This window comes from Gracilinanus agilis, chromosome 2 (genome assembly GCF_016433145.1).
Source record: "Gracilinanus agilis isolate LMUSP501 chromosome 2, AgileGrace, whole genome shotgun sequence".
NCBI lineage: Eukaryota > Metazoa > Chordata > Mammalia > Didelphimorphia > Didelphidae > Gracilinanus > Gracilinanus agilis.
In genome coordinates this window covers 633,885,572-633,912,606 of record NC_058131.1, presented here as the reverse complement: position 1 = coordinate 633,912,606, position 27,035 = coordinate 633,885,572, and the positions used below count along the sequence as shown (strand labels likewise).

The window sequence follows — 27,035 nt, the reverse complement described above, 5'->3', positions numbered from 1 at the left end:
CACATATCAATTAAATCTAATTTTTCTAGGACTTCATTCACCTCTCTTACCTCTTTCTTCTTTATTTTTTGGTTTGATTTATCTAGATCTGACAGAGGAATATTTAGATCTCCCACTAGTATGGTTTTACTATCTATTTCCTTCTTGAGCTCTGCCAGTTTCTCCTTTATGAATTTGGATGCTATGCCACTTGGTGCATACATATTGAGCAGTGTTATTTCCTCATTGTTTATACTGCCTTTAATCAGGATGTATTGATCTTCCCTGTCTTTTTTAATCATATCTATTTTTACTTTGGCTTTGTCAGAAATCATAATAGCCACTCCTGCCTTCTTTTTCTCATTTGAGGCCCAAAAGATTTTGCTCAAACCCTGAACCTTAAACTTGTGTATGTCCACCCGCCTCATATGTGTTTCTTGTAGACAACATATGGTGGAATTTTGGTTTCTAATCCACTCTGCTATTTGCTTCTGTTTTATGAGCGAGTTCATCCCACTCACATTCAGAGTTATAATCATCAGTTGTGCATTTGCTGACATTTTCAAATCCTCCCCCATTCCTACCCCCTTTTTCCTTATACTTTTTTCCTTTTAAACCAGTGGTTTGCTATTGAGCTGTTATCCCTTATCCCCTCCCTTGATTAACTTCCCTTTCTACCCTCTCCCTTATTTTTACCCCCTCTTTTTGTTTTTAAAGGCCTTATGAATTCCCTCCCCCTTCTCCCCTCCCTTTTTTTGTCCTCCCCACTCCCCTGCTCCCCTTGGTTTATCCCTTCTGACTTTCTCAGAAGGGTTAGATAAGAGTTTTATGTCCCAATGGATAATATAGCTACTCTTCCCTCTCTGGGTTGATTACACTGAGAGTAAGGTTTGATTATTAACTCTTAATGCACTCTTCCTCTCCTTCTTATAATAGTATTTGTCCCCTCTCCCTCCCATGCACTCTTTGTGTTTAATAGAATATCCTATTTTCTTATTCACTCAAGTTTCTCTTGGTGTCCCCTACTATTCACCCCCTCTTTCCCATCCCCCATGCCATCTTAGATTATTTAGTGTTCCACCCTCACCCTGTGAATTATTCTTCTGATTACTATAATAGTGAATATTATAATAGTGAATAGAGTTCACTACAGAGAATTATATATAACATTTCTCTACATAGGAATACAGATAATTAGATCTCACTGAGGCCCTTAAAAAGGCAAATTTAAAAATTATAAGTTTTCTTTCTTTCCCCTCTGTATCTTATTTACCTTTTCATGTTTCTCTCGATTTTTGTGGTTGGATATCAAACTTTCCATTTAGCCCTGGTCTTTTCTGTGCAAATATGTGGAATTCTTCAATTTTGTTGAATGCCCATACTTTCCCCTGGAAATATATAGTCAATTTTGATGGGTAGTTGATCCGTGGTTGCAGGCCCAGCTCTCTTGCCTTTCTGAATATTGTATTCCAAGCCTTACAGTCTTTTATCGTGTAGGCTGCCAGATCCTGTGTGATCCTGATTGGGGCTCCTTGATATTTGAATTGTCTCTTTCTGGCTTCTTGTAAGATTTTTTCTTTTGCTTGAAAGCTTTTGAATTTGGCAATAATATTTCTACCCGTTTTTTTCTCTGGATCGAATGTAGTGGGTGTTCTATGAATCCTTTCTATGTCTATATTGCCCTCTTGTTGTAGGACTTCAGGGCAATTTTGCTGAATAATTTCTTTTAGTACGGAGTCCAGGTTTCTATTAATTTCTGGTTTTTCTGGAAGACCAATTATTCTCAAATTGTCTCTTCTAGACCATTTTTCTTGGTCTGTCACTCTCTCATTGAGATATTTCATGTTTCCTTCTATTTTTTCAGTCTTTTGACTTTGTTTTATTTGTCCTTATTGTCTTGAGAGATCATTAGCTTCCAATTGCTCAATTCTAGCCTTTAGGGATTGGTTTTCGGCTATAATCTTTCGGTTTTCGGCTATAATCTTCTGGTATTCCTTTTCAATCTGGTCATTTCTGTTGTTCAATTTGCTTATCAGTTCATTTGGTTTCTGAGCCTCACTTTCCAATTGCAAGATTCTACCTTTTAAACAGTTATTTTCTTGCCAGATCTCTTCCATTTTCCTCAAAATCTCAATTTTGAACTCTTCCATAGCTTGTGAGGAGTTTTCCTTATTTGAGGAGGGTCTGGATGCTTGTTTGTTCTCCTCCTCTGTTTGCTAGGTTGTCTGGATTTTCTCTGTGTAAAAGTTGTCGAGTGTTAAAGACTTCTTTTTCTTGTTGTTAATATTTCTCTTCTGAACTTCCTGAGACTGGGTAGCCATGGTTAGCCCAGCAGCTTCTCAGGTTTATCCTTGCGCTCTGGGTCTGTCCGCGGTCTATTGGCTCCTGAGGTCTGAGTTCTGTTTTTTTCCAAGGTCAAGCCCCCTGGTGGACCCCCTTGCTTGATCCTCTGCCAGAGGTTTCTTTACAAGTCTCAGGGCACTGCTTCCACAGTCCTATGCCTGTCTGCACTGGTTCCCCACTCAGGGTTTCAGAGCTTTAGCTCGTGGCTGTGTCTGCCTCCACCCACTCCTCCACTGGCTCCTGCGCTCTGAGCCAGCATTCTGAGTCCTGGGTCCGCTCTCAGCGCCCTGCTCCCGTGCTCAAATTTGCGTGCGTTCGTTAGTTTTTGGGGTCCTAAATCTTGCTGCTCTCAGGAACAGGCCCCAGAGCTGCCAATGACTCGATGGGTGCCCCAAACTTGCTCTATTTCTTTTTATCTGGCTTCGGCGCTATAGGTGTTGTGTGTGGAGGGGATGGGGATGGGGTGGTTGCTCAGCCCGTGATTTAGTGATAGCTGTTTCACCCCTTTATAGCATGGAAATGCCTCGATTCCACGTACCTTCCACACTGTGCCCTGTTGTGGGGTTCCTCCATTCGTCTGGACTTGTTTTTATGTCCCCTTGAGGAGTTTTGTGTGTTTCAGTCAGGAGAGGTTAAGAGCTGCTTCTTACTCTGCCGCCATCTTAACCCGGAACCTCCTCTTCATTTTAAAAACCATTTATATCACTTCCTTACTCTCTCCTCCTTATAATGTTGGTCCTTCTGATTGCCAAGGCCAATATTTCTACATTTTTCCTGACCTTCTCCCTTCCTGTCTTCTTCAGCATGTTGCTTCCTCAACTTCTCCTTCTCTTCAACATCTTCATACATATTTGTTCCTTTTCTACTGCATTAGAAAATGCTCAGAGCTCCTTCAAACTCATAATACCTTCACTAGATACTACAATTTCTGAAGCTATTACCCTTTATATATTCTCCCTTACTCATCCAAACATCTAGAAAAAAAAAGTCTGTACTAATTGTCTCCTTTTCCCTTCCTCTTCTTCCTTAACCTTTTGTAATCTAGCTCTTGACTTTATTACTCAATTGAAACTGCTCTTATCAAAGTTTTAAAATATTTTAAAAGTTTAAAAGTGTTTTTTCCAATCTTTTGATTGACAGATATGTTGGTCTTTCCCCCCAATCTTCATCCTTCTTGATCTGTCTGCTATATTTAACATGATGACCACCCTGCTTCCTGTGCCTTGACTCCTTTCTGGTTTTTTTGTGACACTCCTCTCTGTTCTCCTACCTGATTTTTCTCTATCACCTTTCCTAAGTCACCATTCATAGCACACCCATTAACTGTGAGCATTCCCCCAAGACTCTGACCTGGATTCCCTTCTTTCTTGTTGCCTATCTAATCTTTAGTCTGATGACTAACAAATCTACATATCCAGTCCTTTTCTTTGACTTGAGCTTTAGTTCCATAGCAGAGTATCTGACCCATAATAGGCACTTAATAAATGTGAGTACACCTGTGGCTGAATCTGTGCTATTTTAGGTGATAGGAGAAAAAATGCTTATCTGGTCACCTCACTCTTTTCCTGAGAAAAAATTGTTACCTATCCTCTGGGGACACAGTAATGGAGCAGTTATGCTATCTCATAGGATAAAGAAGGGAAGAAAAATGTAAGCTCTGGGCAACTTCTGCCCTTGGTTATGAATGAGGACCCAGGGTTAGCACAAAGTCCAGATGAGAAGGCCATAGGGGTAGAATAAACAATTTCTTTACTAATTAACAAATTTGATCTGTGAATGACCTATGGAAACAACTGGCTCAGGGAGTTCATAGATTAAACAAATGAAGGTAGTAGCAGCATAAGGTTGGAGATATTTTCTACAACTAAAAAGTGGGCTAGTCCTCCAGGATGCTAACTTGCTGTATTTCCTTATTTGGACTGCTTTGGAGACAACCTGGTATTTAGTGGTATTATAGAATAATTGAGGAGAAATAGGAGGAAAAAGGGATGAGTCCATATGCAAAAATGTTATTGTTATTATTTGCTAAAGTTGCAAATTATATTTAAATTCTAAGCTGGTATGAACTTTTCCCTAAGGCGAATGACAAATGGGACCATTAACAACTCCTAGTTGATTTTAAGTATTTAATCAAAAGATGTGCTATAAAAGGTGCCTAAAAATCATTTTTTTGCATTTGTAGATTGCACCTCAGGAATATTCTCTGCTACTGGCAAGTAATTATGTCACATCATAAAGAAATGTAAAAATTGCTTAGACTTTTTAAGAGCCTAAATGATCTCTCTCTGGTTCCCTCCAGCTCTAACATGCTATGAATCTTGAGAATAAAAATTAAATTGTCCATCATAATATTCCTTCGCCAATATTTCCTCAATTTTTTAAACTTCTCAGTTTCACCTTTGTCTCATCTAATGAATTATCTCACATACTGGATGTAAAATATTATTTCCAAATTATAATTAAAGTGATAAAAGGCAACTAGGTGGCATAGTGGATGGGGTCTTGAACTTAAACATTAAGAATACCTGAGTACAAAACCTGCCTCTGTCCTGGGCAAATAACTTCACTTCTCACCCTCAGTTTCTTAATCTGTAAAATAAAGATTTTGTTGTTGGTTAGTCATTTTCCAGTTGTGCCTAACTCTCCGTTACCATTTTTGGAGTTTTCTTGGTAGAGATACTAAAATGGTTTGCTATTTCCTTCTCTAACTCATTTTTACAGATGAGGAAACTTAGGCAAATAGAGGTCAATGACTTGTCCAAGAACACACAGTTAGTAAGTGTCTGAGGCCAGATTTAAACTCAGGAAGAAATTCTATCCACTAACATCCTATCCACTTAAGACACCAAAGGTACCAAATACTTCATAGGTTTCTTATGAAGATAAAATAAGCCAACATATGTTAAGTGACCCACAAACATTAAAGCACTATGTAAACACTATTATTTTAATAATATATTAGCAATATTTGATAATAAATCATTTGGCTTCATTCTGACTTGCAATAAAATGGAAGCTGGAAGAAAGCTGATTTTTTCTTTAAAGAATAAGATATCAGAGATGGTTCAGTGGATTGAAAGCCAAGCTCCACGCTCCAGAGATGGGAGGTCTTAGATTTAAATCTGGCCTCAGACATTTCCTACCTGAGTGACCCTGGGCAAGGCACTTAACTCCACTTGCCTAGTCCTTACTGTTCTTCTGCCTTGAAACCAATACAGAGTGTTAATTCTAAGATGAAAAGAAAGGGTTATAAAAAATAAGATACGTAGGAACATAAATTGGTTTGTTGATTTCATACTAAGGAAATCACAGAGATGGATATCCTATTGAACAGGCTAATACTGAAGGCATCATCAAAAAGGGCACAATTAAAGAAGAAGCCAGGCTCAAAGAGGAAGAGAATAAATCTTGATAAATCCTTGATTGAAGTAGTGGAGACTTTCTGATATATCTTGCACTCTTAGATAGGAATTATGACCCCTTTTAAATAAAAGACATGTCTTTCATAAAGGCTACTGACAGCTTGGGAATAGCATGGAAAATGTCAATTGAGGTTTTGTGAATATGGATGAGAAAAGAAAGGTGTGCTCTCTCTTGACAAAAGGAGGAACATACAATGAATATATCAAGCATTCTTGGCTAGAGTCAAATATTCTCTCTGAGCCTCTGTTGCCTTTCTTTCATAATTAAAGTAAACGATACCATTTGCAATGAGGCAGAGAAGTTTGAATATTGAATTTAAATTCAGGAAGATCTGTGTTCCAATCCAGTCTTTGACACTTTCTAGATATATAAGCTGAGTCATTTATTCTCTATGTGCCTTAGACAGTCTTCATAATTTTTTAAAATTTTTATTTAATTTATTAATTTATAACAGTTCTCCATAGTTATAGGATTTATGTTCTATCCCCCCCTCCTCTCACCCCTTCCCATAACCCACACACAATTCCACTGAGTTTTACATGTGTCATTGATCAAGACCAATTTCTATATTATTGATATTTGCATTAGGGTGTTCATTTTGACTCAATATCCCTAATTATATCCCCATCCACCCGTGTGATTAGGCAGTTGTTTTTCTTCTGTGTTCCTACTTCCACAGTTTTTCCTCTGAATGTGAATAGCGTTCTTTCTCATAAATCCATCAGAGTTGTCCTAGATCATTGTGTTGTTGCTAGTAGGGAAGTCCATTACATTCAATTTTACCACAGTGTATCAGTCTTTATGTATAATGTTCTCCTGGTTCTGCTCCTTTCACTCTGCATCAATTCCTGGAGGTCGTTCCAGTTCACATGGAATTCCTCCAGTTTATTATTCCTTTGAGCACAATAGTATTCCATCACCAAAAGATACCACAATTTGTTCAGTCATTCCCCAATTGAAGGGCATATCCTCGTTTTCCAGTTTTTTGCCACCACAAAGAGCTCAGCTATAAATATTTTTGTACAACTACTTTTACTTATGATCTCTTTGGGGTATAATCCCAGCAGTGGAATCAGTCCTCACAATTTTATAGACACAAAGGTATCAGAAATTACCAAAGGACTCCCTATGCCAACAAAATTCACAGATTTTTCACATCTTTGCAAAGACATTCTTACTCAACAGAAAGTATCAAGGAAATAACAAATGATCCTTGGATGGCCCCTGCCCCTCTGCTCAGAGATCTTCAGTGGTTCCCCATTGTTTACAAATCATACTCCTCTACTTTGCATTGAAGGCATCCACAGTATGACAACAACTTAAATTTCCTGGTTAATCCATATTATTCTCCTCCACATATCCTAAAATGTATCCAAATTGAATAAGGCTATGTCCCAAAACAAAAAATTTCCTTCTGACTCCCTGCTCACATTGCTGCCAATGTCATAAATATCCTCCCAAATTAACCTGTTGAATTGCTATCTAACTTATACATTTCAAGTCCTGCCTTCATCCATGAAACTTTATCTGGACTCTTGCTGATAAAGACTATCCCTCAAACCCAGCATAGCATTCGGTTTGTATTTTTGTACTGGCTTTACTTATCATATATTATTTGGTGTTATGCTTCTCTATATATGTATCTTGATCCTTCCCCCTTTAAGACCCTAAACTCCACGAGGACAGGAAACATGTCTAATCCACTGTTAATCTCCTAAAGGATAGCTTAGTAGGGGCTTAATAAACCTTTGTCATAATAAATTTTCTGTTGAATTAGACTGTGGTAAAATCATTCATGTCACTTATGCTCAATTGTTGAGCAAATAGCCATTATATTATCTGGGAAATGGTAGGAAATAAGACTAGTTATGAAGAAAGAAAGAAAGAAAGAAAGAAAGAAAGAAAGAAAGAAAGAAAGAAAGAAAGAAAGAAAGAAAGAAAGAAAGAAAGAGAGAGAGAGAAAGAGAGAGAGAGAGAGAGAGAGAGAGAGAGAGAGAAGGAAAGAAAGAGAGAAGGAAAGAAAGAGAGAAAGAAAGAAAGGAAGGAAGGAAGGAAGGAAGGAAGGAAGGAAGGAAGGAAGGAAGGAAGGAAAGAAGGAAGGAAGGAAGGAAGGAAGAAACTTAAAAATGACCAAAATGTTAATTTGCCCAAGAAGGAAGAAAAATGTGGATCAACTCAAACTACACTCAAAATATGGTTTATTTAGAACTTTTGTGTTTCAGTAGAAATAAAAATAAGATCTATATGTTTATTTCATAGGTCTTCTATTTCAATGTATCTGTGATTTGTGGCAAATTTACTCCCTTCACCAATGTTGATCTGAGTCTCTTTGTTCCAATAAGTCCTCCATGAAGGAGGCAGCCACATTTTCCCCACTCCAGATCTTTACAGGGCAGCACTTTGCAAAATCAAGCTCTTTTGAGTACTATAGATCTCTCATAGAAGCCCCTTCTGGGATTGATGAAATGAGCCACAAATGAAGATAGTAACAACATCCATAAATATGAACATCTGGAGAATCACTCAATGAATATGCAATCCTTCTTCCCTCTGCCCTCTCCATAGCAATGGAAATCACCTTTGGTGAGCATATGTTTCCCTCTATGGTGCCTTGCTGGAAGTTGGTACTCAGCAGATCATACAATAAAGCTATCCCCATGGTCTTGGCATCATACGTGATTTTTACATATTTATAGGAGTTACCTTGCCTGAGAGGAGCCAATAAAACTGCATTTTATGATAGCGAACCAAATGGTCTCTTGTAATCCACAAATGCCAGACACACTGACATTTCTATACTTCTCTGGTAATCATATTACTGTGAAGATGTAATTAGCTATAGAAAATTGTCTGTGCAAAACTACTTGCTGTCTTCATGTACTTTCATCTAGGACATCCTCAATGTATAGACTATTCTCATAAAGATTATATAGACACATATACATAGAGATTTGGATTGTTGGTTAGGTCTTTTCAGTTGCTTTTCTTTAGTAAGAGTTGTATGGATGATCTTGTCCTTTCTTTAGAAATTCTCTTCTTGAAATGTATTACAAGTTGATGCCTAAAGGCTTCTTAAATTATATTACCTCTGGTAAGAAGGTGTCAAGTTTGTATACTTTTCAAAAAGTAATTTTCTTAAATTCCTTTGCAAACAATTTAGGATAAAAAGGGAACAGAATCCAACTGCTTATAAAATAAATGGTTTTGGAAATGGTTGTACAACTGTTCCATTTTCACCTCTATTTGTTGTTCTCCTTCCTAGAAATGTTTCTCAGGTTTTTTTCTTCTTCTTGACTTTCATAATATTAAGAGGTAATCCTTATCATATTCACTTCTACAATATTTTGCAAATATGCTTTCATCTAAGCCAACATTATCTTTAGCTGCCTGTATCTCTCCACTTGTCAAGGAAATATGGATTTGCTGTCTCAGACAGCATGTGGACTCAAGATATTTTCACACAGCAACTATTTTGTAATGTTTTTGTGTCTCTAAAAATGATTATGCAAATTAACCTCTATTTTTGCCTGTATCCCATTTCTTTGTACCAAAAGTTTGTATCAGTAGACTAGAGTTGAAAGTTTGCATGATAGGTTACACTGAAGTTCCTAGATATACTTGGTCTTGTCATGTTTATCATTTCTTCTAACTTTGATTTATTTTTATCTTTTCTTAGTCAATTAATAACATGACCAATTTGTAAGGCATTACATAATGATATTTGAAGCTTCTAGAGTGAATATTGCTAATTAACCATTCATTAAAAATATGTTCTGTTAATTATAAATCTGATTACTACACATCTAGGCTATTACAAAGGATCTATGAAAGGCAGAAAGATTGTCTTTAATATTGTCTCTTTTAATGGTACCCAGAAGACCGGATTTGATTTACGTGATGAAAAATAATTTTCGCTTTTATATTGCAGATATAATTTTATGCACTGCGTTGATTGTGTTTTTATAGACATGTACTAAATCTTGTGGGTCCAACTGAATGAAACTCATCAAATAGTATTAACAAAATGGAGACTGAACTTATTTCATTAAAAGAGCAGGGGATATGAACCAAGTTGAATGCACATTTATCCCCTGAAAAAAATGCAACATTGAAAAACCTCTTCAGTGCTTCCTCTCCGTTAGCTGCCAACATGCAAATGTACCCCCATCTTTTTTGTGTCTGATGCTAGAATATTCATGGCTTTTGTCTCTAGACTTCAAAAAGTTCATTGTTAATAAATTCAGGACTCTGAAATAAACTTCCACCAATCTGCCATGGAAATTCCTTTTCAAATTGTGTTTTTTCAGCTTGAGAGTCCTGAAATAGAGATAATGACAAATCCCAGGTTTGTCTGATTAAAGCAATAAAACTAATCTAACCAGAGATGATATGAAGTTTTGATTTCAAGATAACCTATTATTGAAATTGGAAGGTTCCCAGTCACAGGACTCAAAACAAAATAAAATATAATCTCCACAACAGAATCCTCATCTTTTTTGTCCCTCAAGATGTATGAAATTCAGCTTTTTTTCTGTATAAAAAGTAATTATTAGAAAACAATTGAAGTGATTGTTTCATGCTTGCATGGAGATCTGAGACATTCTGGGTTCCCATATACAAATATTCTTTCAATTATCACTAATTAAAGAGATCTCATCAAGAAAACCAAAGGTGTTTTGTTGTGTTTTCTTTTACAAACTCAAAATTATCTTCTGTAGAGGCAATTAAAGCATTTGGCTTAATCACCCCAGTAGTTAGTAGCACTAGATTTAATGCTGTACAAATAAAAATAGTCACAGTGTTATATCTAACAAATAGTTTTGTTTGTTTGTTTTCAACTCAAAATGTCATATACCCTAGAAAAGTTGGCAGGATTCAAGGTGTAAATTAGTGGGTTATTTTGAACTAAGTCTTTCATTCTTCAAAATTAAACCCCTTGAAAATTAAACACAATCTTTATACATCAGGTTAGCAGAAAAGAAAAGGGACAAAATCCTAAAGACATCACCTTCTCATCAAAGCATAATCATATAGGGAAGACTTTTGCCCTGGACACCAAGACTGATTCATAAAGTTACTCCTTTACAGACCTGAGCACTGGTATTGATACAAAAATTTGCTTGGTCCTTTGAAGTAGTCTTAAATTCCAGCCTTTTTCGTTATTAAGATGCACACTATTTAAGTTTTATTCTTTGGAGATATTGAGTTTTCAATTATACTAACTATAATTTCATCCACAATTTCACACCCTTCCTACAGGATAAACATAGAAGATCTGTTCATTGACTACCAAGTTTTCTTGTTCACAAATACCTAACGACAGATTTGTCATTCACCAACTCCAAGTATGCACAGACTCATGGAAGATAGGAATGAGAAGAGACTTTGGAAATCATATTCGCTAACCCTCTCATTTCACAGATGAGTAAGCTGAGCCCCTGAGAGGCAGCATGGTTTAGTGGCTAGAGAGTTGGCCTTGCCAGAAGGAAGATCTGTGCTGAAAAATAATTTTCACTTTTATATTATAGGTATTATAAACTAACACACTTCATTGATTGCATTTTTATAGATCCATGCTAAATATTATGAGCCCAACTGAATGCAGTTCATCAAATAATATTAACAAATGCTGCTGAAAGGCAATATGGCTGATTGGATAGAAAGTCTGCCTTTAAGTCAGGGAGACTTGCAATGAAGACCCCCCTCTTTACATATGGATGTGTGGTCCTGGGTAAGTTATTTAATCTTTTACCTTCCTCTATTTTCCTGACCAACTGCCTAAGACTATAAATTGCAGAATGAATATCAATCTACATTGAGAAAGGAAATTTCCTAACCAAAAGCTCCCTATGTCAGTGAAATCTGAAATCTCTCCTCCTAAGAAAATGAATGCTCAAATAAATAAACAAATAAATGGATAAATTAAAAGTGTTAACAAAATCATGGATTAAATACCCCTGGCATATACTAGCTATGTGACCAAAGGAAAGTCCCTTAACTTTTCAATACCTCAGCCAACTCACAGATAATAATTGGTGGCTCAATGAATAGTGTTGGACCTGCAGTCAGTCATCTTCCTGAGCTCAAATCTGACCTCAAACACTAGCTGTGTGACCCCTAGAAAATTATTTAACCTTGTTTGCCTCATGTTCCTTAATTATAAAATGAGCTGGAGAAGGAAATCACAAACTATTCCAGTATCTTTGCCAAAAAAAAAATCCCAGATGGAGACACAAAGAGCTGGACAGGACTGAAATCACTTGAACAACAATAAAAATTAGTGAAGTAAGTTTGCATCAACAATAGTTCTATGAGTTGAAGAAATTAGATGCCCAAACCAAGAAAAAAGAAAAATGTTATGTTCTGTGGCAGGGTTGGGAGTTGGGGGAGTGGAGTGAATCACCCAAGGTCCCAAAGCTCGTCAGTGACAGAGTGGTGCCAGGCACAATGTCTCTTGAGTCTCAAGCCAATGCATTGTCCACTCTGCTATGCTGTCTTTTCTCCTAAGCACTGAGCAGTTTCTATTTATTTCATTACCCTGATAGTTCACATATAATTTTTAACTGAATGACCTATCAGGTCCCTTTCAACTCTAGGATTCTATGATTTTAATTAAATGAAGCTGAAAAGCTTTTATTCCCATCCAGTTTTCCTAGTTCTTTTTAGCAGAGATGAGAAACCCAAATACACAAAATAATTTCACTTAGAATTTAGAAGGGTATCAAATGTTTCATGAAATCATGGAGTACTTACAAACATGAGGCGCGTTGGTATATTATCTGACTGCACCAGTGGATTTTTGTAGAGCCATATTTCTTCTGGCTGGATGACTCTCTGAAATGGGTCCAAAAACTCTGTAAATCTAGAAGGAAACAAAGAAAGAGTCATAGGAGATCTAATCTAAAAACATGTCCTACGAGCACATCAATGAGGGGGTGTCTGGCTCCAGAAAAAGTCATTGTGCAGCTACCATCTGAGAATGTTGCCCAAAAAGCCTGGTTTTTGCCTCTTCCCCAGGGCATTTTGCCTATGAGAGTAATGGAGCAGGCATTCACACACCAAAAGCAATTGGTTTTCAAAAGGGAAATGAAGAAGGACTAACTAAGATTAAGTTGATGGTGTGAATGGTCTGAAATTCAGGAGACCTGAAATCTAAGTTCACCTCTGCTAATAACAGCCTTGGGAATCTTGAGTACCTCAACTCTTTTTCCTGGGCTTCAATTTTTTATTCTGTTACTAAAAAAACACCTTTAAAGATTTAAGGAATAGCAATAGAGCCTATGGTGTGTGTGTGTGTGTGTATACACACATATATGCATGCACACATAAATACACATACACACATACTGTGCCCCATTGCGGTTCCCTAAAGCTTTATGGGTATTTTTGGTAAGAAGATATGTGTATATTTTCATTTACATATACATATATGTAGACACATAGATACATATTTGTACATGTATATATACACATCTATATAAATACACAGCCTCATTTTTCTTCTCTAAAGCTCTATAGGTATGTTTTGGTTTTTAAAAAGATGCATATGTATTTTCATGTATATTTATATATATAGACACCCATATATATGCATAAATATATACATACATGTGTATATACACATAACTACACTTCTACAGGTATTTTTTCCTAATAAATATATGTATATGCATTTGCATGTGTGTATATATAAATATATATGTGTGTACATAAGTGTGTGTACACATATATACATAGCCACTGAATTTTGGGACTGATTGAAATTTTAGAAATCATGTGACAATTTCATTTGACAGATGAAGAAATCTAAAATTCTGTCATCAACATGAAGCAACAAAGTAATATTTGCTTGACATAAAACTGAATCTGCCTCACAGGAGGTTTGGGCAAATTCTCAGGAGTGCTCAATTTGTCTATGTTTTTCCCAAATAACACAAGGTAGCTAGACACCTGGGGTTTACCACATGGTTTGCCTCAATTGTAGCCTGAAAACCAAAGAGGATGCCAGTGAAAGCCACTGCATGGTGACTAAAGTCTTGGAAATGGGCAACAACCTTGGTCTGATCTGTATACTCTGAAGAAAATAATTATGCACTATATATGAGGAGAAAGGATGGATCAACTGGAGATAAAGAAGATAAGTAGAAAGAGTAGGGTCTTTTAGGCAAGAGGGTCACTTCTGGTTTTAAAATAACTTTCTTCCTTGTCTCCTACAATTAAACTAGCCAAATAATTAGGCATCAGGAAAGGAAGAGATAACAGAATCTTAGATGTGAGCTGAAAGCAACCATAGAAGTTATCTAATCCACACAGCTCATTTTATGGGTGGGGAAATTGAGGCCCAAGGGAATTGAATAATTTGCCCAAGGTCATCCAGGTTGATTTAAAATCCAGGTCTTCTGAGGAGAAACAAGAAAACAATGAAGAAAAGAGAAGAAAAAAGAAAGAGAATAGCATTTCTATATGCTTTGCTACAAAAGGACCAGATTGATGTAAGCATCTCAAATCTTTATAATTTCATACCTTCCCACACATAGTACCATTCAGAGAGCTTAGTCTAAAGCTAACTGGACTGTGGAGATAGCACTAATCTTCCTTGGAAAGAAGAGACCAAATAGAAGACTTGGGAAAGGGCAGTCTGGTCAATGTGGGCTTCGTCCCCTGATCCATTTACAGTCCCAAGACCAGGTTCTCTCAGATACATGATGGGTGCTGGGAATTGACTAGCAGAGTCCCTTCTCATCTGGATGATATGGCACTGAATTATCAGCACACCAAAATATTTACTATTTTTCCTTTCCATCTAGAAGAAAACAGAGGTCTTATTCTCTCTCTCTCTCCCTCTCTCTCTCTCTCTCTCTCTCTCTCTCTCTCTCTCTCTCTCTCTCTTTCTCTCTCTTTCTCTCTCTCCNTCCTCTCCCTCTCCTCCCCCTCTCTCTTTCTCTCTCTTTCTCTCGCTTTCTCTCTCTCCTCTTTCTTTCTCTCTACTTCTCTCTCTTTACCCCTCTACCCCCTCTCTTTCTCTCTCTCTATCTCCTCTTTCCTTCTCTCTCTGTCTTTCCCTCTCTCCCTTCCTCTCCCTCTCCTCATCTCCCTCTCTCTCTCACACACACACACAATCCCATATCAGATTCTATAATTTAAAAATGCCTCAGAAGTCTACTTCTTTATTTCCATACCTTTAAAGGGGTTAAGTGGTGCCCTTCCATAAACCACCATCAACACTGTAGGCCTTTGTCAGAGCTTACCCTCACCTAGCTTTACTCCTCTTTCTATCCCAGAATTTCAAAGGTATCTTGAAAGGGCCTCTCAAAAATCTTTCTCACAGACTGAGCCTCAGTTCTTCAGTGGAATGAGCTCTGGGTTTGCAAGTAAGGAGTCCCAGGCTCTCCTCATATCTCAGGATCCCTTCCTTATTGTGTGACCTTGGTCACGTCCCTGACAGCATCAGATAATCACATAATGTTGGAACTAGGAAACACCTGAGAGGTCATCTAGCCTCATTTTACATCCACCTTATTTTCTAAAGGAGGAACCTGAGATCCCCAGAGGTCAAGTAATTTGCCCGAGGTCATTCATCAAGTTAACTAGGACCATAGTTTAGTTTGCAGGATTCTCCATTCAGCACTTTCCCATTCTATTTCTACACTCTTTAACCTGGACTCAGTTCCACCAAAATGGGGCCCTAATTGGAAATCTTAAATCACCATCGTTTAAATGATTTCATTAACACTTCCTCTCCTCCCCTCCTACCAAACAAATAAGAAAATTTAGATTGATTTTTTAATCAAGTGAATTAAAGTGAAATTTGTTGCAGTTTTTAATTAATTTTGGAGAAATGTATAGCATCACTTGAGATCAAGGGGGTCACCTTGGAGTGTTGCAAACCTGTTTTTGGGATTCATGAAAAATCATCCTTTTCCCAGCACTTGCCCTCAAAATCAGCATTTTTCTTCCACCTCACACAGAGCCTTCTGGATTTCACTCACATTTCTTCCCAGCACTGCCATAGTGACAGTGAACCAACACATTTCTTGTTTTTTCTGTTAAGTTTTATTTATGGGCAAGGTAGTTACTTTGAAACCTGTTTGCTGCACACCTTTTGGACAGTAACTCAGTGTAACCAGAGCCAGAATCCATCATTCAAAGCTCATTCTTTCCTCTGGGAGCAAAAACTCCAAGACAAATATATGCTCTCCTTCTGCCTCTCTTCACCATTCAATCTCCACATCAGAGAATTCAGACAGGGAGTCAGGCACACTCTCAAAGAAACTGAGAGAGAACATTTGCTAAGCTAAGAGAGACAGAGGAAACTTCCAAGAACAAAAACAGTTGGATGATATTAAAGGACAAGACAGGAATTTTTAAAAGCCTTGTTCCCTGGAAATAAGGCTTGGATGAGTTCTTTGTGTGTTTGTTGGGTGTTCCTTTAACTTCCGTCTTAGGAAATGGAAAGAAACATTATATGACAATATAGAGAATCTCAGCCTTGATATTTAAAATCTGCATACAAATGCCTTAATTCACTTAACAAGCATTATTGAGTGCTATATACTTTACTTACTGATTTGAAAGGATCTCAAAAGTGTTGCAAAAAACCCCCATCTTATTTATATGGAGGTATTTTTACCCAAAACTCACATATCTGTAACAGTCAAGGTCAGAAAAGAAGAAAAGGCTTATGAGTAACCAAAACAGACAGCATAAAACCCATGCACTTTAATTCTCATTCATTTTATTCACAGAAGGACCTCTCCTCTCTCTTTCAGAGACTATTGACTTACACTACACAGAGTCTTAGAAAACATCATTATTCCATGTCCCAACTGATAGGAAATGAGCAACTGAAAAATCAAAGAGGGAAGAGAGAACTGATAAAGGCAGGTACACTGACAAAACAAGAAGTTACAGCTCATGTCTGGGAAAGGAGAGTGTAGAGAAGGGAGAAGAGAAGAGAGGAAAGAGACAAAATATAGAAACCTGTCCCCAAAACTCAAAAATGTATAGGTTTCCAGGGCCACTTAGTATAGGAATTAATAAATGAAAGCAGTTTCTCCTTCCTATAAACTCAACGTTTTACATCCTTCCTTTTACTATTATCATTTCATCTTTGTATCATGAATATAGATGGCAGTTTGGGTTAATGAATTTTAGAGTCAGAGAACCTGAATTTAATTTTGAGTCTACTATTTCCTGCCTGGGTGACATTTCTTGAAGCTCTGAAATCCTGATTTCACATTACTCTGAGCTACTCATCATAGAAAAGATACTAACAGATACAGTGATATGTTAGAGCTCACAAAAGCATTTGATTATTAAATTTTCAATGTGAGCATTTAGATCTCAGAAATCATTAAGTGTAATTAAGAAAATTAAGAAAACACTAATTAAACTTTTAAATGTGTGTGTGTGTGTTCTTTTACAGAGAGCCTGTTGTTAAATGCCACTTACTATAATTCACATAAGTAAAAGTCCTTTGGGATACTCAATTTTTAAGAGTGTAAAGGGATCCTGGCCACAAAATGAATGGATTTTTCTATTTACACTTTTGGAAAAGTAAAATTGAAGAACAAATACCTTGAATGTGTGTGTGTGTATATTTATATATACATATATATGTATATATCTGTGTGTGTGTGTGCGTGTGTGTATAAAAATACCTAGATGAAAAGCCTTATTTCTATTAGTCCTGAACTTCAATGGTAACCAGGTGCTTTCCCCCAGGAAGCATTTTGATAATTATGCTTTCTGAGAACAAAAATACAATTGTGAGTTTGAATTGTTTATTTTATCCCTTTCACTCTTAAGATTTGCTTCAAACATTTATTTACTGCATGACCTTGGCAGAGGTACTTAAACTCTCCAAGCCTTGGATTCTCCAAATTCAAATAGGCAAAAACCACTTTGGTGGGCATATAGAGTAGCACTTTTTACCCAAAGTTGGCTTACATAAAAATCCAAGCAAAGTCTTTAATCAGTTATAATTCAGTAGCTACCTATGAGGATACAAATTATAGTCCGTGTTGGTATATAGATACATATGGCACTACTTGTCCTCTCTTTACCTCTCAGAAATCCTCTGATAATAAACAACATACCATATATGGCGCTGTTTAAATTACCTGGAGGGCAAGAGGAATAGTGGCAGATGTGCCATGTAAACTCAAAGATATTGTGACCATTTCTGAAAAATATTCTTACTTAAAATCTCTGACTCTAGCAGTATATATCCAATGCCTTCTTCTATCTGTTCTTATCTACTTTTCTGAAACATATACATAAATTGGAATATACCAGACAAAATGAATGGAAGCTTCTAAGTTTCAGAGAATCAATTAAAATATAATTGAAATAAAGGGAAAGAAAAGGGAAAGTAGAATGGAAATATAAGAACATAAAAATAAAAAGTAAGACTAGAATAGAAAATTTATTTCTTCTCTTTGGGCAAGCAGGCAAAAGATGCCAATTAATATTTCATCATAAACCAAGAAAATTTGACTGTCTCTTGGTTCTAAGTATTATTTCCTTTGGGCAACTTACCCCCAGACTAAGATGACTACAAAAGAAATCTTCTAGATTTCCCTAAAGTAGCATGAAGAACTAGGTTCTTTTTTTCATTTTGGCATCAAATAATTAGTGATCATGTCCACTCTGAAAACAATTACAAGCAATTACAAGCTACTCATTAGCAACCAGTGATTGCATTAGGTTTTGTGTAACATAGCAGCAGTGTTAGTTGGAATATATAAGGGGTGGGACTTGAACTCAAGTATTTCTGGTTTTGAGATTAGTTTTCTATCAGTTCTGCCAGGTTGCCTTTCAGTCATTGAGCAATGATCTAAAAGCCTTGTTCTCTTGCTATACTGTCATTATAGTATGGTCCATGCTGGGGGATTGCCTTAGAAAGAGATATTTTGGATGCCTCAGTAGTTAAAATAGCTAACATGGCTTTTATAGCTTTTATATGGCACTTTTAGGTTTGCAAAGTGATTTAATTATATTTGAAACCCAAACTTCCTTTACCACATCTTTCTGTACACTGTATCTGAAATCTCTACCAACTCTCCCAGGAGGATTTTTATCATCCTTCAAGGCCCAGTTCAAATTCTACCTTTTCCATGTAGTCTTCCCTAATTCCCCTACCTCCTCTCAATTTCTATAGTACTTTATTTGCAATTGTCTCATATAATTTCATACTCTAATTTTTATTATTGTTATGCATGGCCCTTTCTTGTTCTCTCTATTGGACTAAAAACTCCTGGATAGAAGGAAACATTATTTATCCAAGAGCAGACGTTCATAACTTTCTTATGTTATGGAACCCTTTGGAAATCTTGTAAAGTTTGTGGGCAACTCAGAAAAATGTCTTAAATGATTAAAATAAAATGTATATTCTTACAAATGAAACCAATTATATAGAAATTATTATCAAAATATTTGTAAAACAAGGTCAGAGACCATAAGTTAGCAACTCCTTCCTAAGGTATGGCACCATGACTGGCACAGAGTGGACACTAAGAAAATATTTGTTGAATTAAAACAAATTTACATTTGCCAAAATCAGGAAGATTATTTCTCTATCATTGTCATCTCCAGTTCAAAAAGAGATAAATAAAATCCTGCCTGAGAAGGCACAAATTGTCTTGTCCTTCCAGACTTTCTAACAAGTTTCCAGTGCCCAAATGTGCCCTCTAATCAAGGGAAAAATAGGGAAGAGAAATCAAGAAGCATTTATTGCATATGTGCCAAACACTGTTCTAAGTGCTTTTACAAATATTTCCTTATTTTATCCTCACATGCTCTGTGAGGTAGGTGTTATTATTATCTCTGTTTTACAGATAAGGAAACTGAGGCAGGCAGATGGTAAGCAATTTGCTCAGGGTCATACGATTAGCATCTGAGGTTGGATTTGAACTCGGGTCTTTCTCAACTCAACTGTTCTCCCTGGCTGCCTCTGTGCTCCAGGGCCTCAGAATTCTATTCGTTGCATTTTTTTCATCGTGGAAATCCATCAAATACTTATTAAGCCAGTTGCATACCAGGAATCATAAACTGTTTTTTCCTTTAGGTCTAAAATTATGATTTCCTTCATATGGGGAACTCTATGAAGAAATTTCCTATGCAGTGCCACTCAGCCCATGCTCTCTAACATCTCTTAGGTACTAGTGGGATCACTAAGAGGCTGGTGCTTTATCCAACTCTGCATAGCTAGAATACTTCAGAGGCTGGCCTTGAATCCAGGTTTTCCTTACTGAGAAGATGGTGCTTTATCTTTGAATGAAAGCACAATCCCTCTTTAATAAAACTAAGGATGCAAAAGTCCTGGTGGATCTTTTTTAATGAGCAACTAGATGGCTTAGAGAATACAGTATAGAGTTGGGAGTCAGGAAGATTCATTTTCCCGAGTTCAAAACTGGCCTCTGACTTACTAGTTGTGGGTTCTTTGGCTACTCACTTAACTTGTTTGGCCTCAGATTCCTCATCTGTAAAATGAGCAGACAGGGAACAGCAAACCATGCCAGTATCTTTGTCAAGAAAACTCTAAATGGGAATCACAAAGAATCAGACATCACTGAACATTACTAAACAACAAAAAGTTCTCTTTCAAGGAAATTGTCAGTTCTAAGTATTTTAGACTTATCTTAATATTTTCCTATATGGGAGGGATGCTCAGTCCATTTGCAACTAGACCTATCAATGTTCAATAGCCCATTTCCCACATATAGAAAATATTGAGAAACCATATGTCTTAAAAGTCAGGAGAACTAGGTACTGGCCTCAGGTCTGTTACTAAATAGCTACTGTGTCTTTAGGAAAGTCTTTCTGTCTTCGGATTTTCATTCATTTGTAGAACAAATGATATCGAAAGTTTCTTCCACCTCTAAAATTGTGAATGGTTGGTTCTTATATATTTTTCTCAATAATTATTAAAAAATTACATACATTAACCTCTCTTCAATCAATCAATATGCTTTTAAAAGCCTGCTACATGCTAGACAATCCCTTATACTTTTTGGATACGGCAAAACTGAAGCAAATAGTACTTGCCCTCAAAAAACTAACAATAGAAGAGGGAGATAAAATGTGTGTGTGTGTGTGTGTGTGTGTGTGTGTGTATGTATGTATGTCATACAAAGCAAAGTTAAACCTGATGGGGAAGACCTTGGAAACTGGACAGACTAACAATGGTCTTATCCTAGAAGGTGATAAATTTTTCTTGGAGGAAACTAGAAATCACAGATGGGAGAGATGAGGCTGAACAGTTTCTAGGCATGATGATAAAGTATGAAAATAAAAGATGGAGTACCATGTATAAGAAAAAGCAAGTAGAGTAACATTGCTGAGCTCTAGAAGACACAAAGAGAAGAAATGTATAATAATTTTTGAAAGATAGTTTGGGAACTGATTATGAGAAGTTTTAAATTCTAAGCAGAAGAAATATCCTAGGGATAACATTAGAATTTGCTTTATGTGCATGTCTCTGGGGGGATGAGGCAAAAGATTGACAAGATTAGACATCTTTAGGAAAATTTTTGTGGCTATAGAAAGGATGGATTGAAGTGGAGAAAAATGATGTAGGGAGAACATTTAAGAGACTATGACAACCGTAAGGCAAGAGATCATGAGAGCCTGAATTAGGTTGATGGCATTTTAAATAGAAAGAAGGGGATATATGAAAGAGATATTATGGAGAGGAAAATGGTCATATTTTAATGGCTCATTTGTTATGAAAGGTGATTGAGAGTGAAGAATTATGGATAACATGGAGATTGCAAATAGGAATGACTGGAAAAATAGTGGTGTCCTCAAAAAAATATAAGCTTAAAAGGAAGATGAGCTTAGAGTGGGGAGAGGAGACATTAAGTTCAGTCTGGGACTTGTTGAGTTTAAGATACCTAAAGAACATTACTTTTGAGAAAGTAGGTAGACTGTTCTGGGGGCTAGTAGAAAAATGACCACTAGAATCTAGATTGAGCACCAAATATGGATAGATTAAATCTCAGAGGAGAGGTTACAATGTTATGGTAGCAGGAGAGTCTGGTAGTGGAGTAGCAATCAGCTATAATGTCCCTTTAATTCTAGGAACAGTAAATCAAAAAAACAAGAGTAGGGATACAAGAAAAGTGGTACATCCAATCCTGCAAAGAATGCCAAGGGATAAAGTCTTATCCAAGGGAGACAGATCTCTGTGAGTTGATGACAATGGAAGGAGTATGAGAGGGAAAGGTTTAAAATGAAGAGAACTTTGTTCAGAATAGAACAGGGATTTCAGAGGGCACTGTGAAATGGGTGGGAATATATATGGAGTACAACACCTGAAGGATTGGGTTGATGTGGATATACCTCTTTTATGCCTCATCCTTCACCAAGAAGTTAGACTTGTCCATTCACCACCTACACATAATTCCAACAAAGTGATTCACTGTTAGGAAAAATCATTAATGCTTTTCAGTTTGAAAGAAGAAAAAAAGCTAGACATGGAAAAGAAAGGTTATCAAGAAAAGACTAAAAAGGAAAGCATGCTTTTTAATTGCTCTATTGACTTTTCCTCTCCAGTGAGTTGATCTCTCTCTCATAAGAGAATAAATTTGCAAATGGGCATTAAATGCAGCCAGCAGTACAATCAGGGATTCTCCAGTGCTTGGCATGAGCATACTGTACTGCATTTTCTATTAGGCCAGGGAATGAGGATGGGAACTGGGATGAGTCTATTGATGAAGTATCTTCACATCTAATAGCTCCCCAGTCTTTATACTTAGATAGAATAGGTCTTGGCTGTCCACGTGGAATGACTTGAAGGATGCCAATGAAAGCCCACTGACAAAACTGTCTTCCTCGTTTGCTCACTGGTGCTTAAAATTTCTTTAAAGATGAGATAAATCTCCCATGATAAAATTGACTTAAAATGAATGTCCCTTATGTTAGGGGGCATTGATCTATCAAAAGAACAGAAGACTTGGAATCAAAATCCTTGAGTTCAAGTTCTGGCTCCATTACAAGCTAGCTATGTAACCATAACTTTAACCTTTTGTGACTTTTGTTTTCCTTATCTTTAAAAAGGAGGCGATTAAACTACATGAGAATATAAAAGTTGAAAGAGACTTCAGAGACTCATATGTATTTAAGAATCCTCACTATATTGCATAATTTCATATAATCTCATAGTTTCTACTCGATGATATCCAGTAGGAGAAAATCACTACCTCCCAACAAAGCCCATTTCACTTTTGAAAACACTAAATGGAAATTCTCCATTATATCAAGCTTAAAACTGCACCTCTTCAACTTATATCCACTGTTTTGGTCCTCTGAGGTCAAACAAATCTATTCCATCTTTCACCTGATGGTCCTCTAAATACTTGAATATAGATAGCTATTCTCTTTCTAAGTCTTCTCTCCTTTAGGTTACACACACACACACACACACACACACACACACACACACACACACACACTAAACTTTAGTGGCTCTCTATTTACCTCCTAGGATAAAATATGAAATCCTCTGTTTCACATTCAAAGCCTTTTGTATCCAGTTTCCCTGCAAGCACCTTTCTAGTCTTCATAGATGTTACTCACCTCCACTTATTCTGTGATGCAGTAACATGCCTCCTTGCTGTTTCTCAAACAAGACACTCCAATACCTCAATCTGGGTATTTTTACAATTATATCCTAAGCCTGTAATGTTCTCTCTCTCTCTCTTCATTTTCATCTCTTGTTTTCCCTCACTCCCTACAAGTCCCAAATAAAATCTTACCTTCTCTGAGAAGGTTTACTGATTTGCTTTAATTCTTTCTTTTGATTATCTCCCATTTATCTTGTATTTATCCCATTTGTGCATAGCTCTTTGCATGTTGTCTCCCCTTGTTAGACTATGAAGTCTTTGAGAGTAGAGACTGTCTTTTGCCTTTCTTTGTACCCCCAACACTTAATACGGTGCCTGTAACAGGTCACTAGTTCTTTCAACATCCTGATAGCATTCTTTGGGATACTTAATCTCTTATTCATCAACGTTCTTCCTAAAATATGGCATTCAAAATATGGCACTGAGAGGATTCACTTCTAATATATTTAATTATTTCTATTTCTGACTTTTGAATTGAGGTTTGGATTTTGTTTGTTGGACCTCTTTACTCATTCCTTAATTCCTAGCAAATTTAAGGAATACCATCCCTAGAGTATTTTCCATTGGATTAAGACAAAAAGTGAGATTATGAGCTCTATCCTGCCTGGTAAATAAAAATCAGCTTAGGTCAGATGTGTCTGCAAGTAGCAGGACAGAGACCTTGAATCTTGCAGTGAAAGGTATCAAACAAAGTCTCTCCTAACTAGGCAGAACTTGATTCCTCCCTTTAGATTTTGGAATCATAGCACCAGGTGAATGATTTTCCACCATCAATAAAAGAACCAAGGAGAGAGTGAGAGAATGATGTATCACCTCCTTATTGGCTATTCAGCAATTAGAGATATCTTGGGATGTCTAAGGCAGGGCTGAATAATGAGCTAATAAAATTGTATTTAATGATCTGCATGGAAGAATTTCTTTATCTTCAATCACTGAGAGAGATCACTTATCAATTAACTAATTGATTATTGCTAGCCTAATCAATAAACTGACTTCTTACTTGGAACACAGTTACTTAGAATGTTATACCATCACAATACAATATTCTACATATGGTCTGACCAGGTCAGGATGAAGACTATCACTTCCCTCTCTAGCATTAGAAAGCTTTAAAAAATATATATATATACATATATATATATATTCATCATATCCTACAATTTACCTTAGACACTATAGTGAAAATAGATAATATTAGGTCTTCTAATGAAAGCAAATATTGATAGAGAGGATGGAAGGGGAAATGGGGACAAAGCATCTAAAACTGGCAATGAAAATAGGAAAGAAGGAAGGCTTACGCTGTAAGAAAGTACATTTACAACTTCTCATATTTGCCATATGTCCAACTCTACTTATCTCTGCCTAAACACTTAAATTATCAGCCTTACATGAAAAAATCTTTGTACCATTTCTCTTCTCCCTAACACTATGAGTTAACTAACTAACTGCTCCTCCAAAAGTGTCTAATTTAAATAAAACATTTTGCCCCAAGGTGACTCCATTTGGACAAGTTCTCTTTAGATAGAAGCCAGAGTGGAACTGAACAGAGTCCAATACAGGAAAATAAATTCAAGTAAACATAAGGAGGCAGGTAATAGGGAGCAGCAGAGACATATAGTTGCCCTGTGTCAGGGAATGAGAAGGGAGACAGAATTAGCATGTATATTTCCAAAAACTATTCTGGGAAAGATGGGAGTAGATGGAAAAGCTGCCCAAGAAAATCATCTGTTTGCCTCCTCCATCTGTTACAGATGGGTGTGCCATAGAGATACACAATTCTTAAATTGTGTATATCCAAAAGACAAGGGACATTTGGAGCTACTTCTGTCTTGTAGACTCATCTAAGTATAAATATTTTCAAACATTTGAAGTGAGGCATATGCTGAAACATAATCATATTTTGTACAAACAAAATATTCAGAAATCATATGTGACCCCTTACAAACACTGTGTAAATTGGATTACTGCAGTGTAAATATTTTCAGATATTTTCATGGGGTCAGTTTGGAGGAAGGAGCAGAGGAAGTAGGACAGAATTACTATTCCATTAAAAATAACAGGCAGAAATCATGAAATGTTTCTGCTTCTTGGACTTGAGAATATCCTTATCCAAAGGATGGAAAAAAATACCTATCTGGAAATATGTTCTACCAAATGTCTATAGCACCCACATGCCCCCCACACACATACACTGCTCTCTTTTGGTCATTAAGTTCTCACCAAAAAAGGAAGCTTCTTGCCAGAACAACTTTGAGAAAGATTTTTATAATGTTTTATGAAGCTTCAACTTCAAAACACACACAGGAAAACATGACTTTGCTAAAAGGAGAAAGGTAAAAAAAATGGAAAAGGATAGAAAGGACAGCAAGAGACAGAAAAGATAAAAAGAAAACTAATCAAAGCAAGAAAAGAGTTCTATCAGCGAAGGTCACTCATGAAATATATCACCTTAAAAAAAAAAACCACAGAAGAGAAAAGAGGAAGAAGGATGGCCTGGGTTAGAGGCAGCTGAGTGAGTGGAGGGGCTGCTGATTTGATACACTGCTAGCTCAACTAGAGAGCAGATTGAGATCAACCAAAAACTTGTTTAGTAAGTCAGGGTTCTAAAGTTCAAAGTGATTCCAATTGCTATAGGTGAGTCAGGGCATGGGCAGTTCTTTGTGACAAGATTTCTGAAGAACATCTAAACTCTCTTAACCACAGCCAATGTCTATAAGCAGGGGAGAGAATGATTTTAACTCATTTCCTGAAATCTCAAACTGGTTCAAAATAGACTTCTGGGGCAGGGTCAGCTCAGAAGTTCTAAGGATTAAATTCCCTTCAAAAACCCAAATAATTATCCTATGTCAAATCAAACAGAAGCTCAAGGCATCCCTATGATGTATAGCAATCCCAGGGAATCACATACATTTTAGTACCTCTGCTTGGTATTTAAAATTATTTATTACTTGACCGCTTCCTTACAGTTTTATCATCCTTAATTCTTCTCTACTTATTTTATGACCCAGAAAAATTGAACTATTTGTTGTTCCTTGGTCACAAAACTCTATCTCCCATCTTTGCATTGAGTATCCATCATTTTCTGGAGTTCTCCTTCCTCTCTTCCACTTTAGTTTCCCCAGCTTCCTTGAGATTTAGTTCAAACCCCAACTCCTGTAAGAGATCTTTCCCCAACACTGCTACTAGTACCTCCCTCTCTAAGATTGCCTTCTATTATATATCTATATCTATAAATATATACATATATATATACATGTATATATATATTGTATGTACTCAGTTTTTATATGTTGTTTTAAGCTCTTTGAGAGGAAGGATTTTTTATCTTTCTTTGTATTCCCAGCAATTCATATGACAAGTAAGTACTTAATCAATTCTTGTAAAAAGAAAGAGAAGTAAAAGTCCTTAGAGAAAGAGAGAAAGCAATATCCTGAAAAAGAAAAAAAAATACCATTTTTCTGACCAGTGTCAGCCTCCAATTATTCTTTCAAACTGATGCACTTAGAGAAAAATTCTCTTTATGCTTGGTATCTCCTCTTGAGACTTGGTTCTAGCCAGAAGCTGGCAGAATGGTCTTGCATGGGTCCTAGTGCCCAGACAACACAGAGATACCCACACAACTTGCTAAACACAAGAAGAATCTGGGGCAGGAGATAATGCAGC

General features: G+C 36.6%; 1 protein-coding gene across 1 annotated transcript in view; it reads right to left on the bottom strand.

Moving 5' to 3' along the window:
* Positions 1 to 27,035, bottom strand: part of PLPP4 (phospholipid phosphatase 4) — a 247,841-nt gene that overhangs the window by 133,394 nt on the left and 87,412 nt on the right. The window contains exon 4 of the mRNA XM_044660190.1: positions 12,499 to 12,607. Within this exon, the coding sequence (XP_044516125.1) occupies positions 12,499 to 12,607 (109 nt within the window). The remainder of the gene's footprint in view (positions 1 to 12,498; positions 12,608 to 27,035) is intronic.